The sequence below is a fragment of the Antennarius striatus genome, chromosome 9 (assembly GCF_040054535.1).
Source record: "Antennarius striatus isolate MH-2024 chromosome 9, ASM4005453v1, whole genome shotgun sequence".
Classification (NCBI taxonomy): domain Eukaryota; kingdom Metazoa; phylum Chordata; class Actinopteri; order Lophiiformes; family Antennariidae; genus Antennarius; species Antennarius striatus.
The window spans coordinates 14,763,656-14,791,182 of record NC_090784.1 but is presented as its reverse complement, the minus strand read 5'-3'; the positions used below and the strand labels follow the sequence as shown (position 1 = coordinate 14,791,182).

Below are 27,527 nucleotides of genomic sequence, written 5' to 3'. Positions count from 1 at the left end.
ATTTACATGGGTTACAAAGTCACTCCTTCACAACGATGACAACATTTCTGACTTCATGTCCTTCCTTTAATCTCTCAATTCCCTTCCAGTCACTTTGAAATTAAAGAGATGTCTTGATTGATGAATGAGCGTCAAGACAGCAACAAACAAGAATCACCTTCCTTGTCCATGTTCATGTCTGCCCATTACATCTGAACAAAAACGAATTCTACAAATTCTAAAACCTGATTCTTCTTCAACTTGTCAGCACAGAGGATCAATGCGATCACCGCAGCATCAAGGCGTCACCAGTCCAGTATCGGAAAACAAAGCCACAATATTATCAGTCCCTGAAGCTTGTACTGACCAGAACAGTGTGACCTTTGACCTTTTTGAGCCTCAATTTTACCCCATTCAAAATTAGTGTTACATGTTAACACAACAAACAGCTGATAAATTGTACATTTTCCCAACAAACGTGATACACAATTCAATTCAGTTCAATTTTGGTCTATGAATTTGCAGTAAGTTAGTCATCACCCTAATTAAAAGTCAGTAAATGCTCTGCTTAATATATCCATTTATACATATTGTATATGTATGTCCCACTGACATTGTGACATTGAGTCCTCCTTCTAACCAAAGTGTGCAATAGTCAGTATTTTTCTCTTCATGCCACCTTCATGAATGTTTAGACCCGGTGAGGAGATGCTGTGATCTTACCGTAGATACTCTGTAGCACTGTGCTCTTACTCGCTGACGGTTTTGTGAACTGAATTCTGATTTCCATCTTCTTCCTGGTATGACCATGCTTTGATTCGCCCAGCTCAGCCTCGTGGGGTTTTACTTCTCTCAGCCTGCGTGCATGAAACCTGCAGACACACATTCATGCCAACGTATCCATGTGCACCCAGCTTAATAAAAAAAACAACAACCTCAAACAGTGTTCAAAGGTCTGAGAGCTGGCACGTCCTCACACTATAACTCCGTGAGGATAAACAGAGTTTATTCTAGGCACTTAATAGGCAGTATATACAGAATATAATTGTGAAGCTGAATGGAAACAGAGGGCCTCCTGCTGCGGACTGGCAGCCTCTAAGAGAAACACAGACTGTGAAAGAGGGAAGGGAAAGCAAGGACAGGATGCTGGTAGCTATTAGAGCAGTGTGAGTGAACTTTTAGCCTCTTGTTAAACCAGTACCAACGCTCTAGAATACAGCCTGTCTGTCTCCCTGCCTCCTTATTTCACCCATCCCCCCCTGACTCAAGTGCTGATGGCATCCAGATTTATTAAAAATCAGGTGCTGTTACAGGAGCATTGACAATGAAGAATGGGTTGGCATGTGTGTGAGCGGGGGTCACATGTGGGCACCACATGGCACTACATGTCTGCAGCCAGCCTCAGACCCAGAAGCCTTGTACCAGTGCGAACACAAACACAAACTCACCTTCGCCAAGCTCGCTGTATGATGCGTGCAGCCTCGTTCCTTGCTCTGCACTGCTCTTTGTTGTTTTTCCTTTGTGTGCGTGTTGGCATGGGTGTGTGTGTGATAGATTTAGTTTTTCTTTTGAGGTCTACAGAAGTTCTCCTTAATGAGGGAGTTTGGTCTTTGTTGGTGGGATTTTCTGAAGTTTGCTCCTTGTAAATTTGGTGCTTTTGTGGAGAGGTGTGGGCACTGGTCTTGCTGGGGGCAGTCTGCACAGTCATGCGATTGTCTTTCTTTTTTACAAGGATGGGTTCTCTGGTAAAGATGTCAGTCATGTGTGCTGTGGAAACACAAGCAGGAGGAGCATATACGTTCAGGGACAGTTGTTCCTTGACTTTAAGCGAGGAGGGGGATCTGTAATAAAGGCTGTCTGGATCGCTGCAGCTGACAGGAGAGTGGAGTTCCTTCAGCCTGGTGGTCTGGGGTTGGCCGGGAATGGCGTCACATGTCACATGACACTGGCGGCTGGCAGAATTGGGAAGCTCAAGCAGTTCAGTGGCCTTAGATCTTCTGGATGATCTGTTCTTTTGGGCTATTGTAAGAAATGAAGTGAAATTAAGGTTTATAAAATGAAATGTGAAAATGTGTTTACTTGTGTTAATTTTCAGTTAAGAATATTTATTCTCATCAATGTCACGCCACACATAAATTGACAAAACACAAATTATCAATGAAACATGAATTCTTTTTCCAAAGTGAGTTTATACATGATCTATAAACTCACTTTGGAAAAGTGAGTTTGATTTCTATGGATATGTTTCACATGACTACCTTTGTGTCTCTCCTCTTTGCTCCTACCGCGCGCAGCATTGGGTGATTTTTTTGTTTCCACTATTGAGTCATTCATGGATAAGTCCTCAATAATGTCGACTAAGGAAATCTTTTCTTGCTCAGTGTTCATCGAAAGACCCTTCTGCTTTTCCTGTTTTTCTGCAGTGGCCATGGAAATTTGATGCACAGCTTCTCGTCGCCGCTGTTCTTCCTCTCGTTTCCTGAATCCAAAGACAAGCAGTTAAATCGAATCAACAAACTGAAATGCACCCATGGTCCAGGAATATTTTTTACCTTTCAAACATTTCTCTATAATATCTTAAAAATATTTTCATGCTAACAGTTAATGACATTGACAACATTTATCTGTAACATTTTGTACATATGACAAAAAGAAATGTTCACACTAACAAAATCAAACTTTTCAAGACAGCGAGACGTAGTAGAATAGTCTAAATATCCTGTTGGAAAACCATCTCATAGAATTTATTTTTAGCAAAGTGAAACTGCCTGATTAAATTTCATTTTCGAAGGTGACAAGGTAAGTAAATGACAAAAGGAGAACAAGCCAGAAGGTAGAGACAGCAGGAAGACATATGTGTGTACAAGGATGACAGAGAGAAAGACAGATCAGGAAAGAGTGTGACTAGTCCCACAAAGGTGAGAAAACAAAGACAGACAAATAACAAAGGCAGGATCAGGAGTGAGTGATGAACACCATATACAGATATGTGTGAAAAAAGGATGTTTATGAGCATTAAAATTAAATAATGGTGGCAAAAGGTCCAGTATTTGTGTAGCTCTACCTTCACACAAATATATAAAATTTAATTTGCGTGCGCCTGTGTCTCACTTGGCAGCATCCTTGCGCAGCTGCTCATGCCTCATGAGAAGCTGCTTTCTCTCCCTGAAAGCTTTGCGGACGGTGTAGCCTTTATAGACAGCCTGGATGGAGGCGGCAGCGATGTCCTGGATGGCTGCTATGGACAGAGCGCCGTGCTCCAGCATGAACTGAGTCACCTCACTATGGCCACCCAACAGAGCGTAGTCCAAAGGGGTGTACCTGCGCAACACGGGACACCATTCAGCCACCTGTTTTACTCTATTTCCCCACTGGGCTGCTACTCACTCAGCTCTCACCTCTCCTCAGTGTGTTCCATGTGATTAGGGAAGGCATTGTATCCCAGTAACAGTTTGACAGCATCCAGGTAGCCATTGTTACAGGACCAGTGCACAGCAGTCCGTCCCTGTGCACGCATAAAAAAACAAAACAATACACCAATTCGTGCTCCAACCACAGAGGGGGACGTAGGAGAATTTACAGATGTACACGTAGCCTTTTACCTCTTTGTCCTGTATGTTTGGGTCGGCATTGTTCTCCATGAGAACAGCCATACAAGTGATGTAACCGCCGTAAGCAGCACACTGCAGAGGAGTCCGTCCTGCTTGGTCCTGCACAGGAGTGGGGAAATATTTAACACTTCAAAAAAACAAGATTTTATTTGAAGATTTGCTCTGGTTTGACACTTAAAGCTGCAGAAACAATATTGAAAACATGTCAGTTTAGACTAAATTTATTTGAAATTACCTTAAATATCATGCTAGTACAGTATTGGTTATACATTGCAGTTCTTGTGAGCTAGCGTTAAGGTTGTAAAGCTGGTAATACCTCCCTATTTCTCATGTAAAAACAGCATTTTAGACATCTTGAGGTGCTTTGTTGCAGTTTCTGTTTATGTATTCAGTTTATATATTCATACCTGCACGTTGGGACTAATTCCATTTTCCATCAGTATCTGGCAGACCTCAGCATTCCCTCCCAGAGCTGCCCAGTGTAGAGCGGTGTGACCATCCACATCCACCAGGTCCACCCTCGCAGAACCTTTAGTCATAATATTTGCCTGTGAGGCACTTCACTAACACATAGCACGAATCATTAATGAAATGCTTACAGACATACTACATGCCATACCCACCTTTGATAAGTGTGAGTATGACATCTCTGTGTCCCATCTCACAAGCACGAAACAATGCTGTGTGTTTCATCACATCCAGAGAGTCCACCATAGCTCCCCTCTCCAGCAGCAGCTTCACTGTGCTTACATGACCTGACAGGGAGGCCGCATGGAGCGCTGTGGGAACACACACACACAGAAATAATCTAACTAAACAAAAAACACTGGGGCCACTCCTTCATCTGCCTCCTCTTTGCCCATTCCTCTCCAGGCTGGCCGGCCAGTAGAGGGTTAAACTGACAGCAAGCTAACGCATAGCACACTTAAGACTCCTCATGACACCCCCCTCCCCTGTGCTCATGCTCACTGCTGCCCTTAGATAGTACAGACCAGAGTCAAGTGCATGGAAGTGATCTGGACACCAATAAGCTCCTCAGCCTCTCGCACCGTCTCCGTCATTTTATATGCAGTCATTTTATATGCAGTCATTTTTTATGCAGTCATTTTTTATGCAGTCATTTTTTATGCTTGCATAAACAGACCATCAGGCAGAGGGGCCATCACCATGGAGATTGAACATCCAAAGTTCACTGGGGGCAAAAGCGTAGCAGAAAGTCATGTGTATCTGCATGTGTATATGACACTGCTGGAAGTGGTGGGAGTTACTGAACTCATTTTACTAACAACGTCACTTCCCCCCTCCCCCTCAGTCTCGTGGTCTTTCAAGCAACTTGGGGGAATTCCCTGTGACCTCATAAGACATCGACTGAAATAATTGAACAAAGAAACAGAAATAGATCGAGAATAAAAGTGCGAGCATGTGTGTGTGTGCATGTGTGTGCATATCAGCACATTTATATCCTTTCACAGATGGTTTCAAAGAAAAACCTCGGTTCTTCCTTTTGAGGTGCTCACCAGTGCCTCCATACTTGTCGGCCATATTGATGTCAATGTGAGGAATGTGGGTCAGCATGGTGCGGATGACATCATCACTGCCCTTCCCAGCTGCCCACATGAAAGCGGTCCTCCCCTCAAGATCAGGCTCATCTTTCACAGACGGGTGTGACAGGAACACGCCCACTGTCTCCTACACACGTTTGGATAAAGGAGAAGATGCATTAATTCACTATTTCTGCTTTATCGCTCTGAAATGACGCTAATATTAATATTTTTGATTCACAAACCACTTGACAGATGTCCGTGAAACTTGTACAGGTACGGGATAAAAGTAGAACCTGTCATGACAATCTGTTTCATGACATCACAAGTCAAAATGCAAAAACTTTATGTAACATAATATTTTAAATTTAATCATTCTCAATTTAAGATTTGCTTTTCTTGTTTAGATCCTTTTTTTGGACATCTGTCATTATATTAACTACAGTGAAAGGGAAGAGGCAGCCAGGAAACAGGGGGAGAGAAATGTGTATGCAGCTAATATCGTTGATTTAGTTAAACAGTTAAATATTAGTTAAATATCCCTATTTGTTTTAATAAAAGACGACACATGATGACCCAGCAATTTTTCCTTCTTTGTATATAAGTATATTTGACGTACGGCATTGTTGCTCTGAGCACCGTAGTGCAGCGGCGTTGCTCCCTGGCTGTCTGACGGAATGGTGCCTGATGTATTCCTCTCCAGCAGCAGGTGAACAATTCTGGCATGTCCTGAAAAACACTAGCTTACATTAGAAGGACAATGACAAATGATGACAAACACATGTACAGACTACTACACTCATCAGACAATTACTAACCACTGCTTTTGTGCAATGTTATGAAAACTGATTGAATGAACCCAGACTGAACAGGCTAATGATAAATACGTATACTGTTTATCAATCTGAGAATTAATGTGAGCAAAATTTGCACACTATTTGCAAATTAATATTAGTTCTTGCATGTCTGTGGCAACGTTTCACTCAAGTCAGTGATATTCATTGTCTGGCTGTGAAACTCCAAAATTTGATAACGATTTTTCATCTGATAGGTATCGCAATTTTCTCTTGCACTATGCTGGCGACAAATAAATTAAACGAACCACGTAGGAAATAACTCATTTTGATGTCATCTCAGTAAACCATCATTTATATTAGTAAATTTTTTGAGGTGGAAGTGAAGATAATTTCCATGTAGCGTGAAATCCTGCTGCCATTCAGAGTGCAGTAGGTCACAAAACAGGAAGTGTGTTCACCCACCGAGCAGAGCGGCCCAGTGCAGCGGCGTTCTGAACAGGTTGTCATATGCTGTCACGTTACAGCCCTCGTAGGACGTCAGAACCTCCGCAACCGACTCGTTACCGTCGGCAACAGCAAAGTGCAGCGGCGTCCGTCCCTCGTAGTCCTGCCAATTCAACAGGGACTCGGTGGGTGCTGCCTCCTTCTCATACACACACACACACACACACACACACACACACACACACACACACACACACACACACACACACACACACACACACACACACACACACACAAACACACACACACAGCATAGAAATAAAATGCCCACTTTCCCATGAGGATGGAAGGTAGTAGTGGTAAATCCAGAGTGTTTGTATTTATGTGAGCGTAACAGTGCATACCAGTATACAGCGGACTGTCTGCGTGGCGCTGGGCTCCTGATTATTTGCTGCCCAGTGCAAAGGGATCTTGCCCTCGCTGTCTGGGATTCCAATATTAGAGTCGTGTTTGATCAGAAGGCGAACATGTTCTGGCCGATTATAAAACGCTGACCAATGGAGAGCAGTTTGCTGTACAGAGAGAACATTTTTGAGAAACAGAATTAAATGAGGTTTGTTGTGACCACAGGGTAAGAGTCTTCCTTTCATATTAAAAAAAATACTCCTGGGCAAGGGAAACTGAGGCTATCCTGTGTACAAAGCTCACACTAAAGATCGAACACCAAGATTGTAACCCAGACACATGTCTCCATGACGGCTACTGGTTATTCCAGGATTTGCTGAAACTACTGTCATCTGACATGATGATGCATATTGGACTATTACCAAAGAAACTACTGATGTCAGATACACATCAGCGCCAACAGACAGAGGAGACTGTGTGATAGCGGTCTTAGAAGCAGAGGAAAGCACAAAGCCACAGATTGTTAGAGTGTTCACTGTTGTGTGAGTGTGCGTCTTAGTGTGTATCTGTGTATGACCTCAAATTCTTTCTGACTCTAACTAACAATCATCAGCCAGTCTCTTATCTCTTTGTAGCTTATTGGTTAGACGCCCAGACTGGCTGGTTGCTGACCGCGAGGAAACTATGGGGAGTCTGGAAGACAAACAATCTTGCAACAACTTATTACAATACATCTGTCCGGTACAATGGTACCTTGTTTTTGTCTTGTGTGTCAACCTCCCCTGGTCCAATGTGTTTCAGCAGCAGGGCGAGGGCTTTTGGGGAGGGGTGTCGGGTGGCCAGGTGGAGCGGGGTCATCTCCTCTAAATCTTTCTGCAGCCAGTTGGCACGTCTGGACAGCAACAGTTTCAGGAAGCGTACATTGCCCTGAAACATAAAACTAAGGTGATAAAAATAGGCTCTGAAATCACCAATTCTCCTCCATCAGCAGCGTCTCTCTCTCACACACACACACACACACACACACACACACACACACACACACACACACACACACACACACACACACACACACACACACACACACTCCCAAAGCTTTTAACTACGTCGGATTCAATCCGCAGGTCATTCATCTTTGTTCAGTCCTTTGGCCTCTCTGTTCAAGAGCCAAGATGAGCTGTTTAAGAGCAAACACCTCAGGTGTCTGCCCGTTGTCCCCTCCTCTTCATCATCATCCTCACACACCACCACCACCAGGCTGCTGGGTTATCATGCAACAGCTGTCGCCAGGCGCAAAGGTGTGTGTATTCATGGCAGCGCGACTGTGTACACGTGTGTTTTGTATATTTGTCATGCTGCGACCACAAAGCCACAGTCTGACAGATCTATCTTGTGTGTGAGCATGCATCTTGACTGTGAATGTGTGTGTGCGTGTGGTCCCGTCCTCCCTATTCTCAGTCCAATTAGATCGGTAATCCCTGGCCTCTCTCCCTGTCTCAGCCGTTTATTGATCAGATGTCAAAGAGACAGGTCTTCCCATCGCTAACATCCCCCAAACACACACACACACACACACACACACACACACACACACACACACACACACACACACACACACACACACACACACACACACACACACACACACACACACACACACACACACACACACACACACACACACACACACCAGATCTATGAGACAGACTCCAATAACCTATTACCGTCTCTCTTTCTTCAGTGATATGATGATCCTATATGAGTTCAGTTCCATAGAAGAAGGTTGTGACAAAACTCATATTTAATTATTATTAATATGACCACATCCCACTGTTGTGCTGGTACATCTCTAACCCAATAGCATTCTTATTTTTATTCAGTACACAATTCTTAGTCAGGATTTAAGTTAAAAAAAAAAAAAAAATCAAAACTTTCTTTTTCATCTGCTTAAAGGTTCATTAATGTTTTCCTCAATTTTTAAGTGTGTGTTAGTGAAAATAATAGCTATCATGAGGCAAGATTTCAGTCAACGGATCCAACCCTACCCCCATTAAACTTCAAGACCATTGATAGTACCACTAGGGGGCACTGGCTTCCCACTACAGCATGCAGACTGTCAGACTGAAGCGCTCACACCAACTCTTTGTACTCCACCGTTAAACACCCGTCACTTTTCAATCCTTCAAATAATTACATGACATCAAAAGATCTGACAGATGTGTGAAAGTCAATATTTGTGTATTTGTGGATGTCTGGACCTTCAGGGAGGCGAGGTGCAGAGCGGTGCGCTGGCTGTGGTCAGTCTTGTTCACCGAGGCTCCGGCCTTCAACAGGATCTCGGCGCAGTCGAGGCGGTCGGCCAGCACACAGTACATCAGGGGGGTCCGGCCAAACTGGTCCTCATGGTCCCGCAGGGAAGGATCTGCTGCAGTGCATGCAGAAAGAGTTTGAGGCTTAAGTCACATGGTGAGCATTAATGGTGATTTTGGTGAGAGTGTAATGAATTTTCAGTTTAAAGCACAATAACGTGACGGAATATGTCATAAACTACTCTTGACTCCTTGAACCCAAATGCAGACTTGCTTTTAAAATTAATTTCACTTATATGTTTTCTTTTCACCACAGACATCTCTATTCTACTCAAAAGTAAAACTGCATTTTATATTTATATAAAATACCTTAAACTCCTACCACCTGCTGCAGCCGACCCTGACCTGTGACCTCACTACAGAAGCAGCAAACACAGGGAAATGGTTCTTATAGAAATCAGTAAATCAACACATTCCTATATATTAATGTGTACTGAAGCCTGTTTTTTGACATCATTACAGCCACCAAGTAATGATTCCTGTGGCCACCTTTTGACTGCTGCTTGCTATATACCTAACCAACGCATGTAATGTAGTGAACAAAGCATCTGTTACCTGTGATGAGTTTAAGGAGGGTGCTCCTGTCTCCATTGACAGCTGCAGCATGAACCTGTGAGCCCAGAGACACTGGGCTAGATGTCGCCGAGGCCTGCAATAAAAACACCAGATTACAACTAATCTGCAGCAACATGAGCTCAGCTCTCTGTGCAAGTGTTAAACGCAGCGACAATAATCTTCATCTCACAACTGTCTTAACTGTTCCTGCAGCTGCAAAAACAAGACTGGGTGTTATTTTACTAAAGCAGCTCAAACAGAAATCCGAATCATCTGAGATGAAATATTTCACATCATCAAACATCATCTCAAACTTACTAAGCAGTTATAAGTCAGGTTTTATTGCTACTACACACTAATTTTTAAAAATAATTTTCTGTTGTGAATAGTAAAGACCAAAAATCAGTCATCATATTCAGGGGCATTAGAAACACCTGATGCTACGTTAGCCAACAGCCAAACAATGAAACTGATATTCTCAGATGCTTCTTTACAATATGGTGTGTGTGTGTGTGTGTGTGTGTGTGTGTGTGTGTGTGTGTGTGTGTGTGTGTGTGTGTGTGTGTGTGTGTGTGTGTGTGTGTGTGTGTGCTCCTGCTGAGGGGGCTAAATCTCTTCCTGGCTCCACTTAACCAAAGCCCAGTGAAAGCTGGGTAATCTGCAGACAGGAAGCAGCTGGGGAGAGGGAGACCCTGTGTGAGTGTGTGAGAGGGGGGTCTCTCTTCATGTCTTATTCATGTCTCATTAATACTGCAGCATGCCTGGCTATGCGTGTGTGTGTGTGTGTGTGTGTGTGTGTGTGTGTGTGTGTGTGTGTGTGTGTGTGTGCGTGCATATGTGTGTGTGTGCATATGTGTGTGTGGGGGTCTTTGAGATGTGTGACAAGCCCTGTGGGGCATAACACAGAAATCAATTATTGCCCCTAAACACAGAAACGCTAGAGGCACGAACTCATGCCAGAATCTGAGATTTCTACAAGACATTTTCATTACTGGTCACATGGTCACCTGTGGTTCACCACCTTGAAAACTTTCTGTGGGAAGAGGTTTTAAACAATACAACTGATAGAAAGTCCTGATTAAACATGGATGATTAATCCAGTTGTGGTCCTTTAAACTATTAAACTCGGGTATAAAAATCTGAATGATCCAAGGGAAGAGAGAATACTCTGATGTTCTCCATTCTTCCCTCTGATCCCCCTCTCCCTCCCTGCCATCACCTCATAAAGAGTGCTCTTGTAGACACTGCGTGCAGCATGGCAATTACCCATCATGCACATTGCTTTCTCACGCTCTGCCAAGCAGTGGCAAAGGTTCAATACAGGTGGGTTAATACATTTACTGTAAAGTAAGTAAAAGTGTACATGAAAGGAGGGAGGGATTGTAGGTAGCATCTGAAGGTGTGTGTGTGTGTGTGTGTGTGTGTGTGTGTGTGTGTGTGTGTGTGTGTGTGTGTGTGTGTATGCGTGTGTGTGTTTGTGTGTGTGTGTGTTTGGCACATGTGCCACGTCATGGGAAGCGATTTTCCAGAATAGAAAGTTTTTACAGGGGCTTTACAATCAACCACAAAAATCTCTAATTCACAATGATTATTCTGTCAGCAATGCACGTGCATGCAACCATACACACACAGTCTTTAAATATTAATATATGACATATGCAGAAAGAGTAAAGACACCAAAATGAGTAATATCATGAGTTTGATGTTAGTGTCTTCTTAAACAGAAGGCTAAATGACAATGAGATATCTGACACACTTTAAGATCTCAACAAGAACTCATTTCATACTTTCCTTTTACTTTTGTTGACATCGTTTAAATTTTGATTTTTGCATTTTTTGGAGTCAATAAGAAAAACTCACAGCCATCACAATAAAAACATTAATTGATTTCTGAATAATATTAAACACAAGAAAAATGTCTTTTTTAGCCAAAGGTTGACATGAGGGACACAGGTCAATATCTGAATCTTTGTGAGGGGCTTTCATGTCACCAAGACATGAAAGTCAGCCAATCAGAGTTTCATGAGGATCTGAGTGTTTTGGAAACACCTACAGTGCATCCAAATTTGTCTAAAAAGACTTTTGTGATGCAGTGACTGAAATCAAACAAAAGAGGGTGTAAAAACAACATCAGGTCCTGTTGAGAGGTTTGGAGTGGTCTCATTTAGCCATTCATAGGACTTCCTCAGGGAGCGCTTCACTTGTTACATGAAGACAATAACACATATTGATCACAGGCTGAGCTCCAGACCAAGTGATTGTGCATCTGTATAAGCATTGATTCATGCTGATGCTGACATTATTTAGTCTTTATTCATATTCGGTCTCATATAACCGGAGTGAGTTTAACAAAGAATCCACACACACATGCAAAACCTTTCAGCAACACAACAGGAGAGCTGCAAACACACACACACACACAAACAACCACATACACACACAAACACACACACGCACGTGCGCACACACACACACACACACACACACACACACACACACACACACACACACACACACACACACACATTTGCCTCCTTCACAAACACATCTGAAACGGTAGCTAACATTCGAATTAATGCTACTGAGACAGCCTGTCTGTGTGTGTGTGCGTGTGTCTGTGTATTTGTAGACAAGTGACACAGATAACAAACATAGACACAAACACACACACACACACACACACACACACACACACACACACACACACACACACACACACTCACAAAACGGTAATTTAAAAGTTCATGAGGTTTAAACGGGTGGATTTAGATTAGTACAAGTTACTGAACCATCTAAATATGTCTTCGAGTGTGTGTGTGTGTGTGTGTGTGTGTGTGTGTGTGTGTGTGTGTGTGTGTGTGTGTGTGTGTGTGTGTGTATAGACAGGTGACAAAGATGACAGGGATCAGTCCCTCCGTTTTGACTGACAGGCAAAAAGAGAGGAGGGATTATGATATCCACCCACAAGGATGCTCAAACTGTAAAGGCCTTCTTCTGGGGGACTTCCTGATTCCCAAAGGACCAATGAGCTGGTTCCCTCAGCTGGGGGCTGAGCCCAGGGGTATAGCGGGGCCAATCAGCAGGATGGGAGAAGGCTGAGTGACACATAGATTGGCTAATTTCCATCATTACTGCAATGCATCCTGACAAATGAGCCCCCAGGGTGTGAGCCAATCACTGGGGAGAGTAATGCAATTAGGTGGGACCACATCTGTCAATCTCACAGCCACGGGGGTCAGGTAGTGACGCCTGTGGCTAAAATACCCCAGCCTGCTGCCTGTCGCTCACACACACACACACACACATACCATTGACATGTGTGCACACATATAGGAACTGAACATGCAGATCAGTGGTACTGATGTGAAATGCAGCATGTATGAGTGTATTTAGGGTGCACAGCACAGCAGAGGCTGATTCTCCATCTTTCTCCTTAGGGTGAAGGGTAGGGGGGAAGGAAGGGGAGGTTGTCAGTGTGACTGCTTGAGGTGAGCAGAGATTGACTTGTGTTCTCCAGAGCATAAGTGTGTTCACAGACGCATACATTAGGGTATCTGTGTGTTTACTTTCACCCATGTGTTTTTGCCCGCTGGGGCACCGTGTTGTTTACACTCTGAGACTAAGCTCCAAGTGAAGACTCACAATAAAATTTGGAGGAGGGCCAAACCGTAGGGGAGAAGAAAAGGTTCAGAATAGCACTGCATTTGACTGGCGTACAAGCAAGCAGTGCTGGTAATGAGGGTTATCTTATTCTCATTAGGTGTGGTGATATCACATACTAGTAATACTAGTCGACAGGGTTCTGCCTGTAGTGTGTGTGTGTGTGTGTGTGTGTGTGTGTGTGTGTGTGTGTGTGTGTGTGTGTGTGTGTGTGTGTGTGTGTGTGTGTGCGCGTGTGTGTGTGTGTGTGTGTGTGGATTGGTAGGTGATACTGTGATTGGCAGACTATCCGGTGGTATTGGAGATTAATCAGAGGCATTGATCACAGACAGATTCTACTCATAATTCTTTTGAGAACCCTTTCCTGACTTCAGCACTAACCAAAAAGTTAGTGCTGATATGGAGAATTAAATAACACCCCAAAAATATTCACAACAACTTCTGCAACAGTGATCAAGTCCCTGCCACTGTCAGCCACTGTCTGAGACGCTGAGAGTAAGAGGAGCTGTGTGTTTTGTGTCATCACATTATTTCCCTAATGAGCCGCCCTCAGGAGGGAGGCAGGGGGACAGACAGCAAGGCACACAGAAAAAGATGGATGAAGAAAAAGAGGAGAGAAACAGAGGGGGAAGGGAGACAGAGACCAGCTTGGGGACTTTTTCCGCTTCTCCCCTCCTATCCTTTTCCCAACACCTCTGAGTCTAATTGGACTAAAACTGTGATCTAATTAAATGTCCAATTAAAGTGCAGAGAGCAATGTGCCCACCGGCGAATCAGAGTACAGGGACATAATCAGCTGGAAAAACAAACAAGAAAATCAATGCAGGCAATGCGAAACAGGGAGAGGATAGAGATGAAATCCGGGCGCTATGGGTGTGTGTCACATTTAGGGTGAAAGCTCACCGCATTTCAACAGCAGACTTGCTACAAAAAATAGAAAGAAATAAGAACCAGCAGCAAGAAAATGATTTTTCATGTGACTACTACCAACGGGTCTGAAAAGAAAAATATTTGTCTCAATTTTCTGTGGTCGTGTTGATGTACAGGGTCGTGGGAGGGGGAGAACCATTTCTGGGTGATATTTGGTGAGAGGTACACCCGGGCTCCTGCACAATTTACTAGTTCACCCACAGAAGGCCACTCAAAGAGACAAACAAACATTCACACTCATATTTACAGGCCATTAAGAGTTATCAACTTAACTATGCTGTGGATTATGGCGGAGGCCAGGGTATCTGAAAGGCAATGATGTGAATAACATGTAAACTCCACAAAAACAAGTCCCAGGGTTTGAACACAGAATAAAATGCATAAAATCTAATAAAAAACTATCAAGCAAGCATGATTTGTCAAATATTTTCTTTTCTTTTTTTATGACATTCCATTTGCTCTAGCCAGTTGGTATTAAATTATTGGGGTGGGGGACTTTGATCCCTTAGTTCAATTTCCAGTGGCATCAGTATACAGTATGGTCAGTGAACATTGGATCAATGTGTCACAAAAATTGCTTTGAAAAATTAATTTGACTTTTCATACTTAAAGGATTAATTCATTCATCAACGAACATAAAAAAAACCTCACTTTTGAGTAGCTCAAGTTTATTTCTCTCTCTATCTCTTTCTTTTTTTATGTATGTATATATATGTATATTACATATATATGTATATTATGTATAAATATATATATATTATATACATATATACACACATACATGTGTGTGTATATATAATATATACATATATACACACATACATGTGTATATATATATATATATAGTATATACATACAGAGAGAGAGAGAGAGAGAGAGAGAGAGAGAGAGAGAGAGAGAGAGAGAGAGAGAGAGAGAGAGAGAGAGAGAGAGAGAGAGAGAGAGAGAGAGACGGTTGTATGTTTCAATTCAAATCACCACATAGCAAACAGGGCAGTCAGACACTGCAACATCCCTTGACTTACCCTGACCTACTTTCAGGGTAGGTCAGGGTACCCTGAAAGTAGTACCTGACTAGTGCATAGACTAGTACATATGGAGAAGGCCAGTGTGCATAAGACCATAAACCAAAGCTAGTACATAGACAGATCAAAGCACTTGCTTTGATCTATGGTCTTGCTCACACTGGCCTTCTTCCTCGTCTTTCTCTTCTATCCGGTTCCTGAGCATACAAAAGTTGAAATTTGACTGTGACCTACTTTTCTGCAGGTCATGGTCCTTAATTCACTTTCAGCCCCTTTGCCGCCTGAGTAATGTGCTTTTCGTTTCATGTTTCTCTCTGCAACGGTTGCGTAGATATTTGGTGGACTAACGGACGAACGAACGAATGAACACATGAACACTGGCAATTACAATACATCACTGTTTTGAAGCAGGATGTAAAAATATGAAATCGTTTTAACATGTTAGTAGATATACTGACATATTTCTTTACATGAACAACATATGGAGAACCTTCTGCTTTTCATTCTCTCCATTTCTCACAGGCAGGCAGCAACAGAGAAATATCTTCCTCACTCTATCTCTGTGTTGCTCACACACTGTGAACCCCCTATGGACAGCTTTAGCCCGTTAAATATTAATGGCAGGATTCAATTCAACATTCCACCTTAATCTCATTGACAATTAAGCTGTTAGCACTCATAATTAGATTTGTTAATACAGTGTCAATATGGACTGTAACGGGAGAAAATTACAAACCAGGGTTCCAGGGAATGACACACAGAACCAGGAGATAACTACAGAAAATGGGCTTTACAACTCTATTAAATCTGGAAGGCTGCTCTGTGTGTTGGATTCTTACCATATCTGCGTTACGGGGGACACTTCAGCAGATGTTTCTCTGTTCAGAGCATATTGTCTTCATATGGATGCAGGTCCAGGTCCCCTCCCTGCCCTGATCCTGGATCATGCAGGGGCAGAGAAGGAGGATCACACACACTGAGATCATCCACCTGTTCACACAAATAAGTGCCAGCCCAACACGGCTACTGTTCTGATTACAGCAGAGGGAGGATGCCTGTGTGACATATTACATACTGTATGTTAATCAATCTTTGAATTTACTCTGATGACATTAAAAAAAAATCCTGTTTATATCAGAGTATGTGATTGTGTGCAGTGGGCCCGTTTTTGATTAAGTAGCAGCTACACGAATCATTTTGTAGAACTTCTATAGAATATGTGCAGAGATTTTACAGAAAGCTGAGCATCACAAAATTTTCTGACTCAAGAAAATTTATGCTACAAAATACATTTTTGTGTTAGTAATCAAACTCACTGCTGGATGGTTACAATGGAACGAATGGGTTACAGTATTACAAAATCACATCCATTATGATGCAACTCCCACCGTTCAAGAGAAATCATCTAACATTATTCATAAACGCAATAAAGAAGCCTACAATTATAGAACGAGACACATTGACAGCAGATGAACTCGGAGTAGCGTGAATGCTTTTGAGTTTTTAGAAAGTGTTCTTTCTTCATTGTTGCTGTATTACCGTTTGTTGTCTTTCAGATCGAAATCTCACAAAGTTTTCTTCAAAGCAGTCCCGTTGAATAGCCACCGTCTCGGTGACAAATACTACATCTCCCTTCACTATTGTAAACGAATATGTCGCCATGATTAGAGTTCTCTCCAACATAGAAGACAACGGCCTGGTGATTTTAAAAACTACACTACCCACAAAGCTAAGTAACTAGCAGGAAGTGTTGCTCGTGTTTCCGTGGTCACATTGAGGTTGGTTCGCCATCGACTTCCTGCTGCTGTGAGAAGAGAGTCGTCGAGACAGACTGAGTAGATTCAAGACCACCTTCAAAACTCTATTATACAATGAGACTGCTTAGAATATATCCCTCTCTTGATATCTGCGTCGCCACAGTTATATTGCTGGTAAGCATATGTATCACGTTCCTGAAATATGCACAGCTGGTTCGCTTCACGCTAACGGCAGCTAAATGACGTTAAACTGCTCGCCGTTGCACAGATAGCTGCTAGCTAAGTGCTGGCATGAGACGTGTCTTAAAGTGGCGCTTAAGGTGGTTGTTCGGTCACTGCTTGACATGCATTTATTTAGGAGGTTCACTTTAATACCGGCCGAGTAGGTTTTCTCCGAAAACTGCACACTAATCAAATTATCCTGCTGCTATCTCTTCTTAGCCGGCATTGTTGAGTAATCTTATGTTATAACTACCGGCCCAGGAATGTAAAGCTTTACCTTCAATTGGAGTTGTCATAACTTTACAGAGGAGTGAAACATTCAGCTGGAGAGCAGAGAAAGAATAAGTAATTGTCGACATGGTTTTCTAAAGAGTTTGGTTTGCCAATTTAGTTGCGTTTTTTTGCTTAATGGTTTATGTTCGTCATTCCACGGATGTACATATTTATCATCTGTGCCTGTACCCGCGTTTGTCTATGAACGATGCTCTCTGGTTGGTGAGTTCCTCTGTTGTGTCTAATTCTCATTGGTCGACAACCCGGAAATAGACGTAGCAGAACAGTTCCGCTACAGTGAAAGTTTGGCCCTGTTAAAACATCGCCAACAGTTGCAAAGATCGATCAAACTACAACGATGTTGGCTGCTGTTTATTTACTGCTGAATTAATCAATCTATTAAATGTTAAGTTGATCAGTTGGAACATCTGCAAAAGATATTTAGGTAACATATGAGCTGAATTTTAGTAATATATTCCAAGTAATTCAGTGTTGTATGCAGGAGGACAAGTTCTGGCTGATTCACCAGTTAGAAAATGGCTTCATCATAACCTCAATGAGGATAATGCTTCACTCAAATTATCTTTGCAGATTCCCATGAGGCTACATAAATGACATTGGACAGACTTTGTTTTTAAGCATTGCATTTTTGTTATACATTCTTTCATACAGTGTTGTAATCAGAGCTGAAATTGAAAGTCTCTTGCTGGCCAGCTGGCCCATCATAATTACAGCATTGTTCTGTTTTTGAGTGGTACCAGCTGAAGGCTTTGGTTTCTAGCATTAAATAGTGTATCCCAGGTTTTACTTGTATTTTATTATTTCATCCTACAAGTAGATTATGTTGTCAGCTGTGTTTTGCATTGTTTGATTGTTAGAAGGACTGTACAAAAAATACATGTTCAGTTCTTGAGATCTGGGAGGATATTTGGGTAAATGATAATGAAGAATTGTATATTTAATTTTGAAGCGGAACTGGATGAAGTATGATCCAAAAATGTTTTTCACTTTCTTTAACATTACAAAAAAGGCTGTATAATATAAGTCAATGCTGGTCAACTGTTACACTTTTATTAAGCTTTGAAAAGTTAAAAAGTAAGACAATTGTATTTGAGAGGAGGGACAAGTATAGTTTGAAAAACACCATCATATGAACTTGTCAAAGACTTAGACTTAGACTTCCTTTTTATTGTCATTGCAGAAATTCAGAACAGTGAATCTTGCAATGAAATGTCGTTGCAACCATTTTTTCGCACCGCTGTTTCTATAGTGTTAGGAAAACATAGGAAATATAGGAACAAACATAGGAAAAGATAGGAAACATAGGAAAACATAAGCAGTGTGAAGATGGACATAGACAGTTTTAAGTGTTATTAACATTATGAGTCCTATAGGTAAACTATAATAAATACATAATATTGCACAGAGCCTCAGGCCTGGCCTTGCATGTAAACTTGAAATGTTGAAAAATATTGTTTTGACCATAAGAATGACAGTACTTAACAGCTAACATCAGAGAAGAATATTGCACATGGGAATATTGTAAAAGGTGAGAAGTACAGTTTGTGATCATGAACGGACGGGGGGTAATTTATCTGGCAATTAGCAATCTAATGGCCAGGGGAAAGAAACTTTTTAATCTGGTTGTATTGCAGCGTATGCTGCGGAACCTTTTGCCTGACGCAGACATGAACTACGAACATGAACTATGAACTATGAAGGGATAAGGATGACATTTTGATAAGCCATTATAAAGCATTTATCAGGTGCCTGATGCATATTTCAAAGCAACAGGTTGCATACATTTATTCAATTTTGAGACATTTCTCCAGCATCCATACTATTACAACAAATATTTAGCATTAGTTAGTCAGCTTTTGAAAGGTTACCCAAAATTTAATTTGCATGCTAATGTGCTTTTTAACACACCCCATCATTTCCTTGTGAATGTGAATCTGAAATTTCAGTTCATATTTACATTCATACAAGGAACACGATTCAGAGAAAAAGAAATCGGATTATGCTGAAACTCCTAAAAGCGTAATTTGCATGGTGCTTTGTTGGCATAGACACTCTAAAAGTGACCCTGTTTACTGTATATGCAGGCCAGTAACACAAACAAAAGACTTAGAGAAGTGCCTGGGGCAGACCCAGGAATACCTGGAGTCCTTCTTAGGTTTCTAGGGGTAAATAGGCATCTCACTGGAGGGTCTGGAATTTAAGTTAATGGTTAGAAGGATTTGATTTTTCTGATAATCCACCATGTAAGCATTGAATATTGTACTACATATTTTTTCTGTATGTTCTTCATTGAGGATTGCATTCCAAAGTACTTTACATGAGTATTATGAAAGAGGGGCTTTGTATTGTGGTCTGTATATAATGCGTAATTAGTTTGATATAGCTGGTCTCTTTTTGTATTTCCTGGCATGGCAAAACATAAAACCCAATCAGAGATAATGAGATTAACCATATCAGCTTCATTTGTTAACACAGGGTCATAAACTGTTTTAACTAAGATCTTAAATATTAATTTGTATTTTTCTCTGTTGAAGAAAGCGAAATAATTGTTGCTTATTCCACATACATATTTAGATCTGCCACCAAATATAAATAAGTCTTAGCATGAGATTAACAGCTACTTAAAATTGAATCAAAATTTGTTTGCAATGTTTTATGACAAAGTGAACACCCCCCCCCACCCCCCGCCGCCACGACATACTTCTCTAGCTGTCATTGGTGGAGTTAATAATATAATCCAAAGTTCATTTCATAGTTCATTTTGTAGTTTAAATGATGAATTGTGTAATATGTTAAGTGTCAATATTATCTGAAGCAAGCTGGACAATTTTTTTTTCTGCATGCTCAGCTGAATTCCTGTGCATTCCCATGACAACAGCGCAGCACTATGCACACAATCTGTGCTACTGAATTGCACTACTGAGGTATAGATCAACAAGTTTCCCTGTAAAATCTGTTTCCTCAGAGGAAAATTTATATTGACATTCCAGAATATTGTAAGGCATATACAGTATTTACTTAAAGGGCAGAACTTCTGATATCCAAATATGAATCCATTTTAAGAAAGTATAAGCCTTAAATGTGCTTTTAAAAAAATCAGAATAAGTTACCGTGGTGAACCAACCAAGTTCAGGGAGAGCCATTGTGACAAAACTCTCGTTAACAATCTGCTGACAGCCTCATTGGTTCTTTCGTTCATCAGTCGCATTATGCCCTCTCCCCCCTCCCCCCCAGGCAGGGCCTATAGGCATGCATCACATAATTTGTTTCTTAATTTAGCTTACTGTATATGCTTTCCTTCCAGTCATCAGTAGATCTTAGTTGAACATTCTCTTCTTTTCTCCTCTCCTGCACTTGGTAGGATTATGTAAAATGTCTGTGTTTCCTTCCTGACATCTTCCTCTGTGTGTCTCTAGGTGATGGGCCTCTCTAGTCCTGGAGCAGCAGAAATCATAAGCCTGGACTCGGGCAATATTGACGACGTCTTAAGTAAGTATCATGCTTTTCTCCAAAAAAGAATATTTAAAAGAATATTTTGACATTGTGGCATATACTCTAATTTAGTTCATTGCTAAAAGTGAGATAAAAAGTATAATACTTCTCATGTCTAAGCTTCCTACACCACATACCAATTTATGGGATTTGATCTGATTAATTTCCAGGCCTGGATGTGTCTGAACAAAAGAGATGTTTGAAAATCATTTGTGTTTACAGGCTAAACAGATTCTGTGTGAATCAAAAATGTCCTAGTCATTTGAACAGTTTCTTTGTAAATGTGGCTAAAAATGTAGGTCAACAACATTCATTTTTTAAAAAATATGTAAATCTTATTTTGTAAAATAAGACTTAATTATTGAAAGCTAGTTAGCTTCTTTATTTGGTAGACATGTTTGTCCACCCTAAAAGAAAATGTAAATCTAACCCCTACAGTTTCCTTTTCAAGCTGGTGAAGGTGTCAATGATGCAAAGCATTTTATCCTAGAAAGTATATAAACATCTGGAGAAAACTAAATGACTTTTATTTGGTTTTAATAAGATGCAGACTCTACAGGACTTTACAGGAACAGTGATATTGTAGTGTTGCTTTCATAATGCTTTACAAACAGGAGCCAGCAGGTGTTGGACACATGTCAATGGACACATGTCCGGGTGATAAGTCTTGTGTCTTATCACCCTTACTCATCATCTTATACACAGACAGTTGTACAATGTCACAAGAGGGCAGATACATTGTAAAATTCTGTGACGCTGGTCTTCTGACTCTTCATGGCCAAGATTCAGCTCATGGTCAGGCCCTACCTGCTGTCATTAAAAGCAAGCACCAGCTGCAATAAGGACGTTCAGGTTTTCGACTCTTCCAAATATCTTGGTGGTATTTTTGACTCACAACTCAAACAGAGTCAGCAAAGAATTCATTTAATGTGGAAGCGTCATTTCTTTAATGCCTGTGTTTCACAGAAAAATTTATTGAAAGCCTTTTAACCTTTTCTCTGCTGGTACAGCGGGTTGTCTGAAGAAAAAGCAGAGCTTAGACATCATTGTTAAATGGTGTTCTAAGATTATTGGTGCTCGGCAGAGGAATCTGGGAACAATCTGGGAAAAACAAGTGGCTGAGAAAGCAAAAATTATCAGCCAACCAGACCACATTCTGCCCTTTGGCTGATTGTATAATATACCCAAAAACAGAACAAATTGAGATGAAACGGCTTTTATTTCTTCTGCTGTTACACAGACCCCTCCTGTTTTAGTTTGAATGGACTGTCTTTTTTAGAGGGCTTAAAGATTTACTGGATTTTATTCACGCATGTTTTTTAATTATACTTATAATACTTATTGAGTCTTACTATTGAGTCTTAAGATTTCTAATGATGTGATGATCCTAGGTGCCTATGTGTCCCTTAACATTTCCTCTTCTGATCATGACTGTGGAAAAAAGCCGCAAATGAGTTGCACATTTAGAATAAATGAAGTTGTCTGAAACAATTTTAAGTGAATTGGTGGGAAGAAATTGTCTTAGAGTGGCTTGCCTGCCAAATATAAAACCTGGTTGTTAAGAATTCCAATAGGGAATTAAAGCAAGATGAAAACTTTGTGTGAAATGATTTGACATCTCCAACATTAGAGCTGCAGTGATTAGTTATTTTTTTTAGTCAGTAAAAATGACATTTGTGTCAAGCTGTCTTGGTATTAGATTTGTTGTTTTATAAACTTAGGGATTTTGACTATTGATTAGACAAACAAACAATTTGAAGGCATCACTCTTGGATCTGGAAAATTGTATTGATCAGTTTTCAAAAATCTTTGACTGTTAATATATATTTACTTCTAAAAGTAATCATCATATTGATCAATGTTGAAAGTGATTGGACTTGTGAATGCACATTATTCATTCCCTGTATATTTATACGTTTCTTGCAGATAATGCGGGAGTGGCATTAGTAAATTTTTATGCTGACTGGTAAGTGAAATTAGTGTAATCCGTAGTCACTGGATCCAATCTGTACAGCAAGGAGATATACATTGAAGTTTAGTCATGATGCTTATGGTTTCTGTGAAGGCTACATGATGCAATATGCATATTCAGATTGTCATCCACTGTAGAAACTTTGTGTTTGTATAGGAGTTATACATTGTGTGTCTTATTTAACTGTCTACATTTTTGTATATTTGACTAATTAAATGATGGATAATGAAAGCCTTAAAGACAAGACTATTGTAAGCCGTAGTAAAATACCGCAAAACGTAGCAGATTAAACTATTTAACAGCCTCAAACCATTTCCCAACGCCCTTATAGGTGCAGGTTCAGTCAGATGCTCCATCCAATTTTTGAGGAGGCGTCTAATATCGTGAGGGAGGAGTTCCCTGATACAAAGCAGGTGGTCTTTGCTCGTGTCGACTGTGACAAGCATTGTGAGTATAAGTTATGCTTTTGTTTCATATTGGCTTGAAAGGTTCCAAACAAAAATAAGAGAAATTAAATGAAATGCCAATAACAAACAGAGCCAAAGTATTTGTTTCAATAGAATGTAAAAAAAACCCCAAAAACGATCTGAACTATTTTTGAATGATCTGATGCTTTAAACAGTCTCAAAGTATATAAAAGAAACAGAAAACCAGACAGACAGACACTCTACCTCCATCTCCCTCCGTCTCTCTCTCTCTTTTTCTCTCTCTCTCTCTCTCTCTCTCTCTCTCTCTCTCTCTCTCTCTCTCTCTCTCTTCCTCTCTGTCTCTGTCTCGCTCTGTCTTTCTCTCTGTCTCTCTCTGTCTCTCTGTCTCTCTCTCTCTCTCTCTAACTCTATTTGATGCACATATGTACACATAGATGCCCAACACACCAAAGCACAGACACATAAACCGCCAGCCTCAGCCTTTTGAGATAAAGCAAATTAAATAGAATTATTGATGACCTGCAAACTGTTTGAAGACTAATGACAAAACTGCTGCTTCCTGTGAAGACGGGAGGCTTAGAGACCCCCCCGCTGGGAGACTGACACCTGCCACATGCAAACACGCACACACACTCGTTCAGTGTGTGTGCAGAGAATATTTACTCTTGGCAGGGGGAAGCTTTCATGTGTGAGATCAGAGATCTGAGCTGACTGAAGGCAGTGTTTTCAGACGGAGGTCTAAGCATCATCTCTGTCACCGCTCCTCTCCTGTTCCACCCATTCCCATGTGTTCTCAACTCAACTACTTCTTCAATTGATTTGTCTTTCTTCACTTAACTTCTCTTCTTTGTGCAGCGGACATAGCCCAGCGGTACCGCATCACAAAATATCCAACATTGAAGTTGTTCCGCAATGGGATGATGATGAAGAGGGAGTACAGGGGTCAGAGGTCAGTTACAGCCATTGCCGACTTCATCCGCCAACAGCAGGTCGACCCCGTGAAAGAGATAAAGTCTTTGGAAGAGGTCAATACTGTGGATGTAAGTAGCAAACATCTGCTGTGTCAACAAAACACCACAACTTCTCAGTCATAACATGATGTGATATTTCTTGTCTCCTCACTTTCCTTTGCCCTTTTTATTCAACAGAGGAGCAAGAGAAACATTATAGGTTACTTTGAAGCCAAAGACTCTGATAACTACCGCACATTTGAAAAAGTTGCCAACATCCTTCGAGATGATTGCACATTCTTGGCAGCCTTTGGGTGAGATTCCGTCTTTTTATTTGTCATTCAAGTGGAACTTGTATGCAGTGGAAAATATTGGGCTCAGTGTCTGTTTAACTCTTCCCCTTAGTGAGGTGTCTGACACTGAGCGCATCAGTGGAGATAATGTTATTTACAAGCCTGTGGGGGAGAGTGTCCCTGACATGGTCTACCTCGGTTCTCTCACCAACTTTGACCTGACCTACGCTTGGACCCAGGACAAGTGTGTGCCTCTTGTCAGGGAGATCACCTTTGAAAATGGAGAGGTTGGTGACTCAAATTGCTCACGGTCTGCATTGTAGACCCGGAGTTCAGAATAATTCCGCCTGTTTGACCAGACAGAGGTCTTGACTCAGTGTATCTTTGTTTGGGTGTCTTTTCCAGGAGCTGACTGAAGAAGGAATTCCTTTCCTCATCTTGTTCCATGTTAAAGAAGACACAAACAGCTTAGAAAAATTCCAACAAGAAGTAGCTCGCCAGCTCATTAGCGAGAAAGGTATGTGTTTATTTTGAGGTATTATGTACTTGTGAATTTTAGCTTCTCCTGAGCCGTTTGTACAAAGGTGGCATTTGTGACATTCGTGTTTCCCCCTCAGGTTCCATAAACTTCCTGCATGCGGATTGTGAGAAGTTCCGCCATCCTCTGCTCCATATTCAGAAAACTCCTTTAGATTGTCCTGTTATTGCTATAGATTCATTCAGACACATGTACGTCTTTCCCTCCTTCAAAGACATCAGGTAAGTTCCACTGTTTGAAATCCTTTATTTTATTTTAATGGGCTGGTTGTCAGTTCAGTTTCTTTTTTAAATAAGATTTATAATGTGATAAACGTGATGAATGATAAAACATCTTATATTTTATTTCCAGCATGTCCGTGTCTGCCATTTTGAATATTATAAAAATATTTTCAGAAATGAATGCTAAAGAGATATCCAAATATAAAGGAAAAATCATCTTCCTGTAATTAACCAATCAATCACTCACATGTCTGTTCTGTCTGATACATTCAACATTCTTTTGAACATTTTTTGAGCAATGAAATTTTTCATAACAAGATCTTCATAATAAAGTTAATTTCATGGAAGGCACACATCATCATCCACCAGGCTCCCAACCACCATGGAAATGTCACACCTCCGAAAATCTGTCCTTTATGAATGGGCCAGGACACCGGAGCTAATCTGACGTGATTTGGCACGTGCAATAAGTGCTAAACTAATTCAGTATAATGCAATTTGATCTTATTTATTCTGTCCCCCCACCATTCTGCCTGCCCGAGTCCCCAATCAGAGTCTGATGAGATAAACAGAAGCCCTGAGGACTGACCAGCCCTCCACAACCTAATTACATCACATCAGCACTGCATGTGGTACACAGCTTATAATTACATTAGCACAGTGTACGTTATATATGTATGTGAGTTTGTGCACGTATGTGTCTGTTTGTCTACACGCTGCTGTGACACACAAGGTTAACTCCAACACCGGAGCAGCTGTGTGTGATGTGACAACAGCTCATGACCTGTCGTTAATAAGCACACTTAACAGGGCAGTATTGATATGGATTAACGCTGCTTCATGACGCCTCCGCAGGCGCTGATGTTCTCTGCTCTGCCGTGAGCTGCGTTATCATATCAGCTCTGACCTACTCTGTGGCTCCATCAAGTCTGTTTTATTTCTGAAATTCCAGTGTAGGAATGCCTTTGCCAAACATTTTACATGGGCACCAGCGGAGAACAACTTTGAGACAATGATCACGTCGTTCATTATTTTGTCATATTATTTTTAAAAAAGCCATGGACCAGATGAGTACATACTGTAAGTAATGTACAGCTTGTCTGTGTTCTCTCGTAAACAGAAGAAGAAACTCAATAATCCAATGAGACATGCTGTTTTAAAAAGTATGGATAAATATTACCCAAAAATCAGCTCTCCTATTAAAAATAAACAACTTAAACATAAAGAAAATTGACTCTGATATTACTAATGTTTTTAATTGTTTCAGGTCCTATAACTGATATTCAAAACATGAACATGAGCTTTTCTCTATGTTTGTTTCCATCTTAGTGAGCATTATTATGAAAAAGACTTTACACGGAGTTAACCAGAGCTCAGCAGGCAGTCAGAAAAAGCTATGCAGCTGAGATGATAGCTTGTATAAACAAGGCTCACATAAGAAAAGTAAGATTTGATTATGTACTGAAAACGCTCTTGCATCATGTCTTTTCTAGTATCCCTGGCAAGCTGAGGCAGTTTGTCCTGGACCTTCATTCCGGAAGGCTACACAGAGAGTTTCACCATGGTCCTGACCCCACAGACAGTACACCTGGACGGGTCAGAAAGCAGCATCAACACACACTACGCAGTCAACTGGTTTTGCTGTTTCATGTGAAACTTGACAGAGAATGAATTTTGCCCTCAGGAGGAGACTGGAGGAGAGGTCGCCAGCAGCCCTCCGGAGAGCTCATTCCAGAAGCTGGCGCCCAGTGAGACTCGCTACACCATCCTCAGACGGGACCGTGATGAGCTGTGACCTCAGCAGCCTTCCAGTGATCCTGTGACTCAATGCCACGCCCCCGGGGTTAGGGAGAGGGTTAGGGTTGGGACAGGCGAGCAGGACAGGACATTAACACCAAGAAGAAAACTTGTGTGGGCAGAGGTTTGGGGCATTAGGACATCAATAGAAGTGTTTTTACGTTTATTTTTTCGAGCTTGTAAATATGGTCGTGCTACATGGGAGTCTCATTGTTGGTCTAAATTAAATGCAGTTTTCTTTGTTATA

At 41.2% G+C, this 27,527-nt stretch overlaps 2 protein-coding genes across 6 annotated transcripts in view; one reads left to right on the top strand and one right to left on the bottom strand.

Moving 5' to 3' along the window:
* The window catches only part of invs (inversin), a 20,326-nt gene extending 2,726 nt beyond the window's left edge, over positions 1-17,600 (bottom strand). For 3 of the 5 annotated variants that reach the window (XR_011037122.1, XM_068324571.1, XM_068324569.1), the window contains exons 1-17: positions 16,856-16,952; positions 16,156-16,254; positions 9,702-9,795; positions 9,036-9,202; positions 7,531-7,704; positions 6,777-6,944; positions 6,391-6,571; positions 5,751-5,860; positions 5,108-5,279; positions 4,214-4,369; positions 3,998-4,119; positions 3,582-3,689; positions 3,378-3,484; positions 3,091-3,300; positions 2,238-2,458; positions 1,428-1,998; positions 703-851 (exon numbers count right to left, since the gene is read on the bottom strand). Coding sequence is in view for 4 of the 5 variants with exons in the window: in XM_068324571.1 (XP_068180672.1) it covers positions 703-851; positions 1,428-1,998; positions 2,238-2,458; positions 3,091-3,300; positions 3,378-3,484; positions 3,582-3,689; positions 3,998-4,119; positions 4,214-4,369; positions 5,108-5,279; positions 5,751-5,860; positions 6,391-6,571; positions 6,777-6,944; positions 7,531-7,704; positions 9,036-9,202; positions 9,702-9,795; positions 16,156-16,158 (2,713 nt within the window). In the remaining variant the exon portion in view is untranslated. Of the gene's footprint in view, positions 1-702; positions 852-1,427; positions 1,999-2,237; positions 2,459-3,090; positions 3,301-3,377; positions 3,485-3,581; positions 3,690-3,997; positions 4,120-4,213; positions 4,370-5,107; positions 5,280-5,750; positions 5,861-6,390; positions 6,572-6,776; positions 6,945-7,530; positions 7,705-9,035; positions 9,203-9,701; positions 9,796-16,155; positions 16,255-16,855; positions 16,953-17,572 lie in introns of those variants that run through there. The other 2 variants (XM_068324570.1, XM_068324572.1) reach the window with 2 other exon arrangements.
* erp44 (endoplasmic reticulum protein 44) lies at positions 17,106-27,527 on the top strand. The gene is made up of 11 exons (XM_068324584.1): positions 17,106-17,247; positions 21,006-21,078; positions 23,008-23,047; positions 23,385-23,500; positions 24,337-24,521; positions 24,630-24,745; positions 24,837-25,011; positions 25,130-25,241; positions 25,342-25,483; positions 26,977-27,079; positions 27,168-27,527. Exons 1-11 carry the CDS (start codon positions 17,188-17,190, stop codon positions 27,276-27,278), a joined length of 1,233 nt encoding a protein of 410 aa, XP_068180685.1. The 5' UTR covers positions 17,106-17,187; the 3' UTR covers positions 27,279-27,527.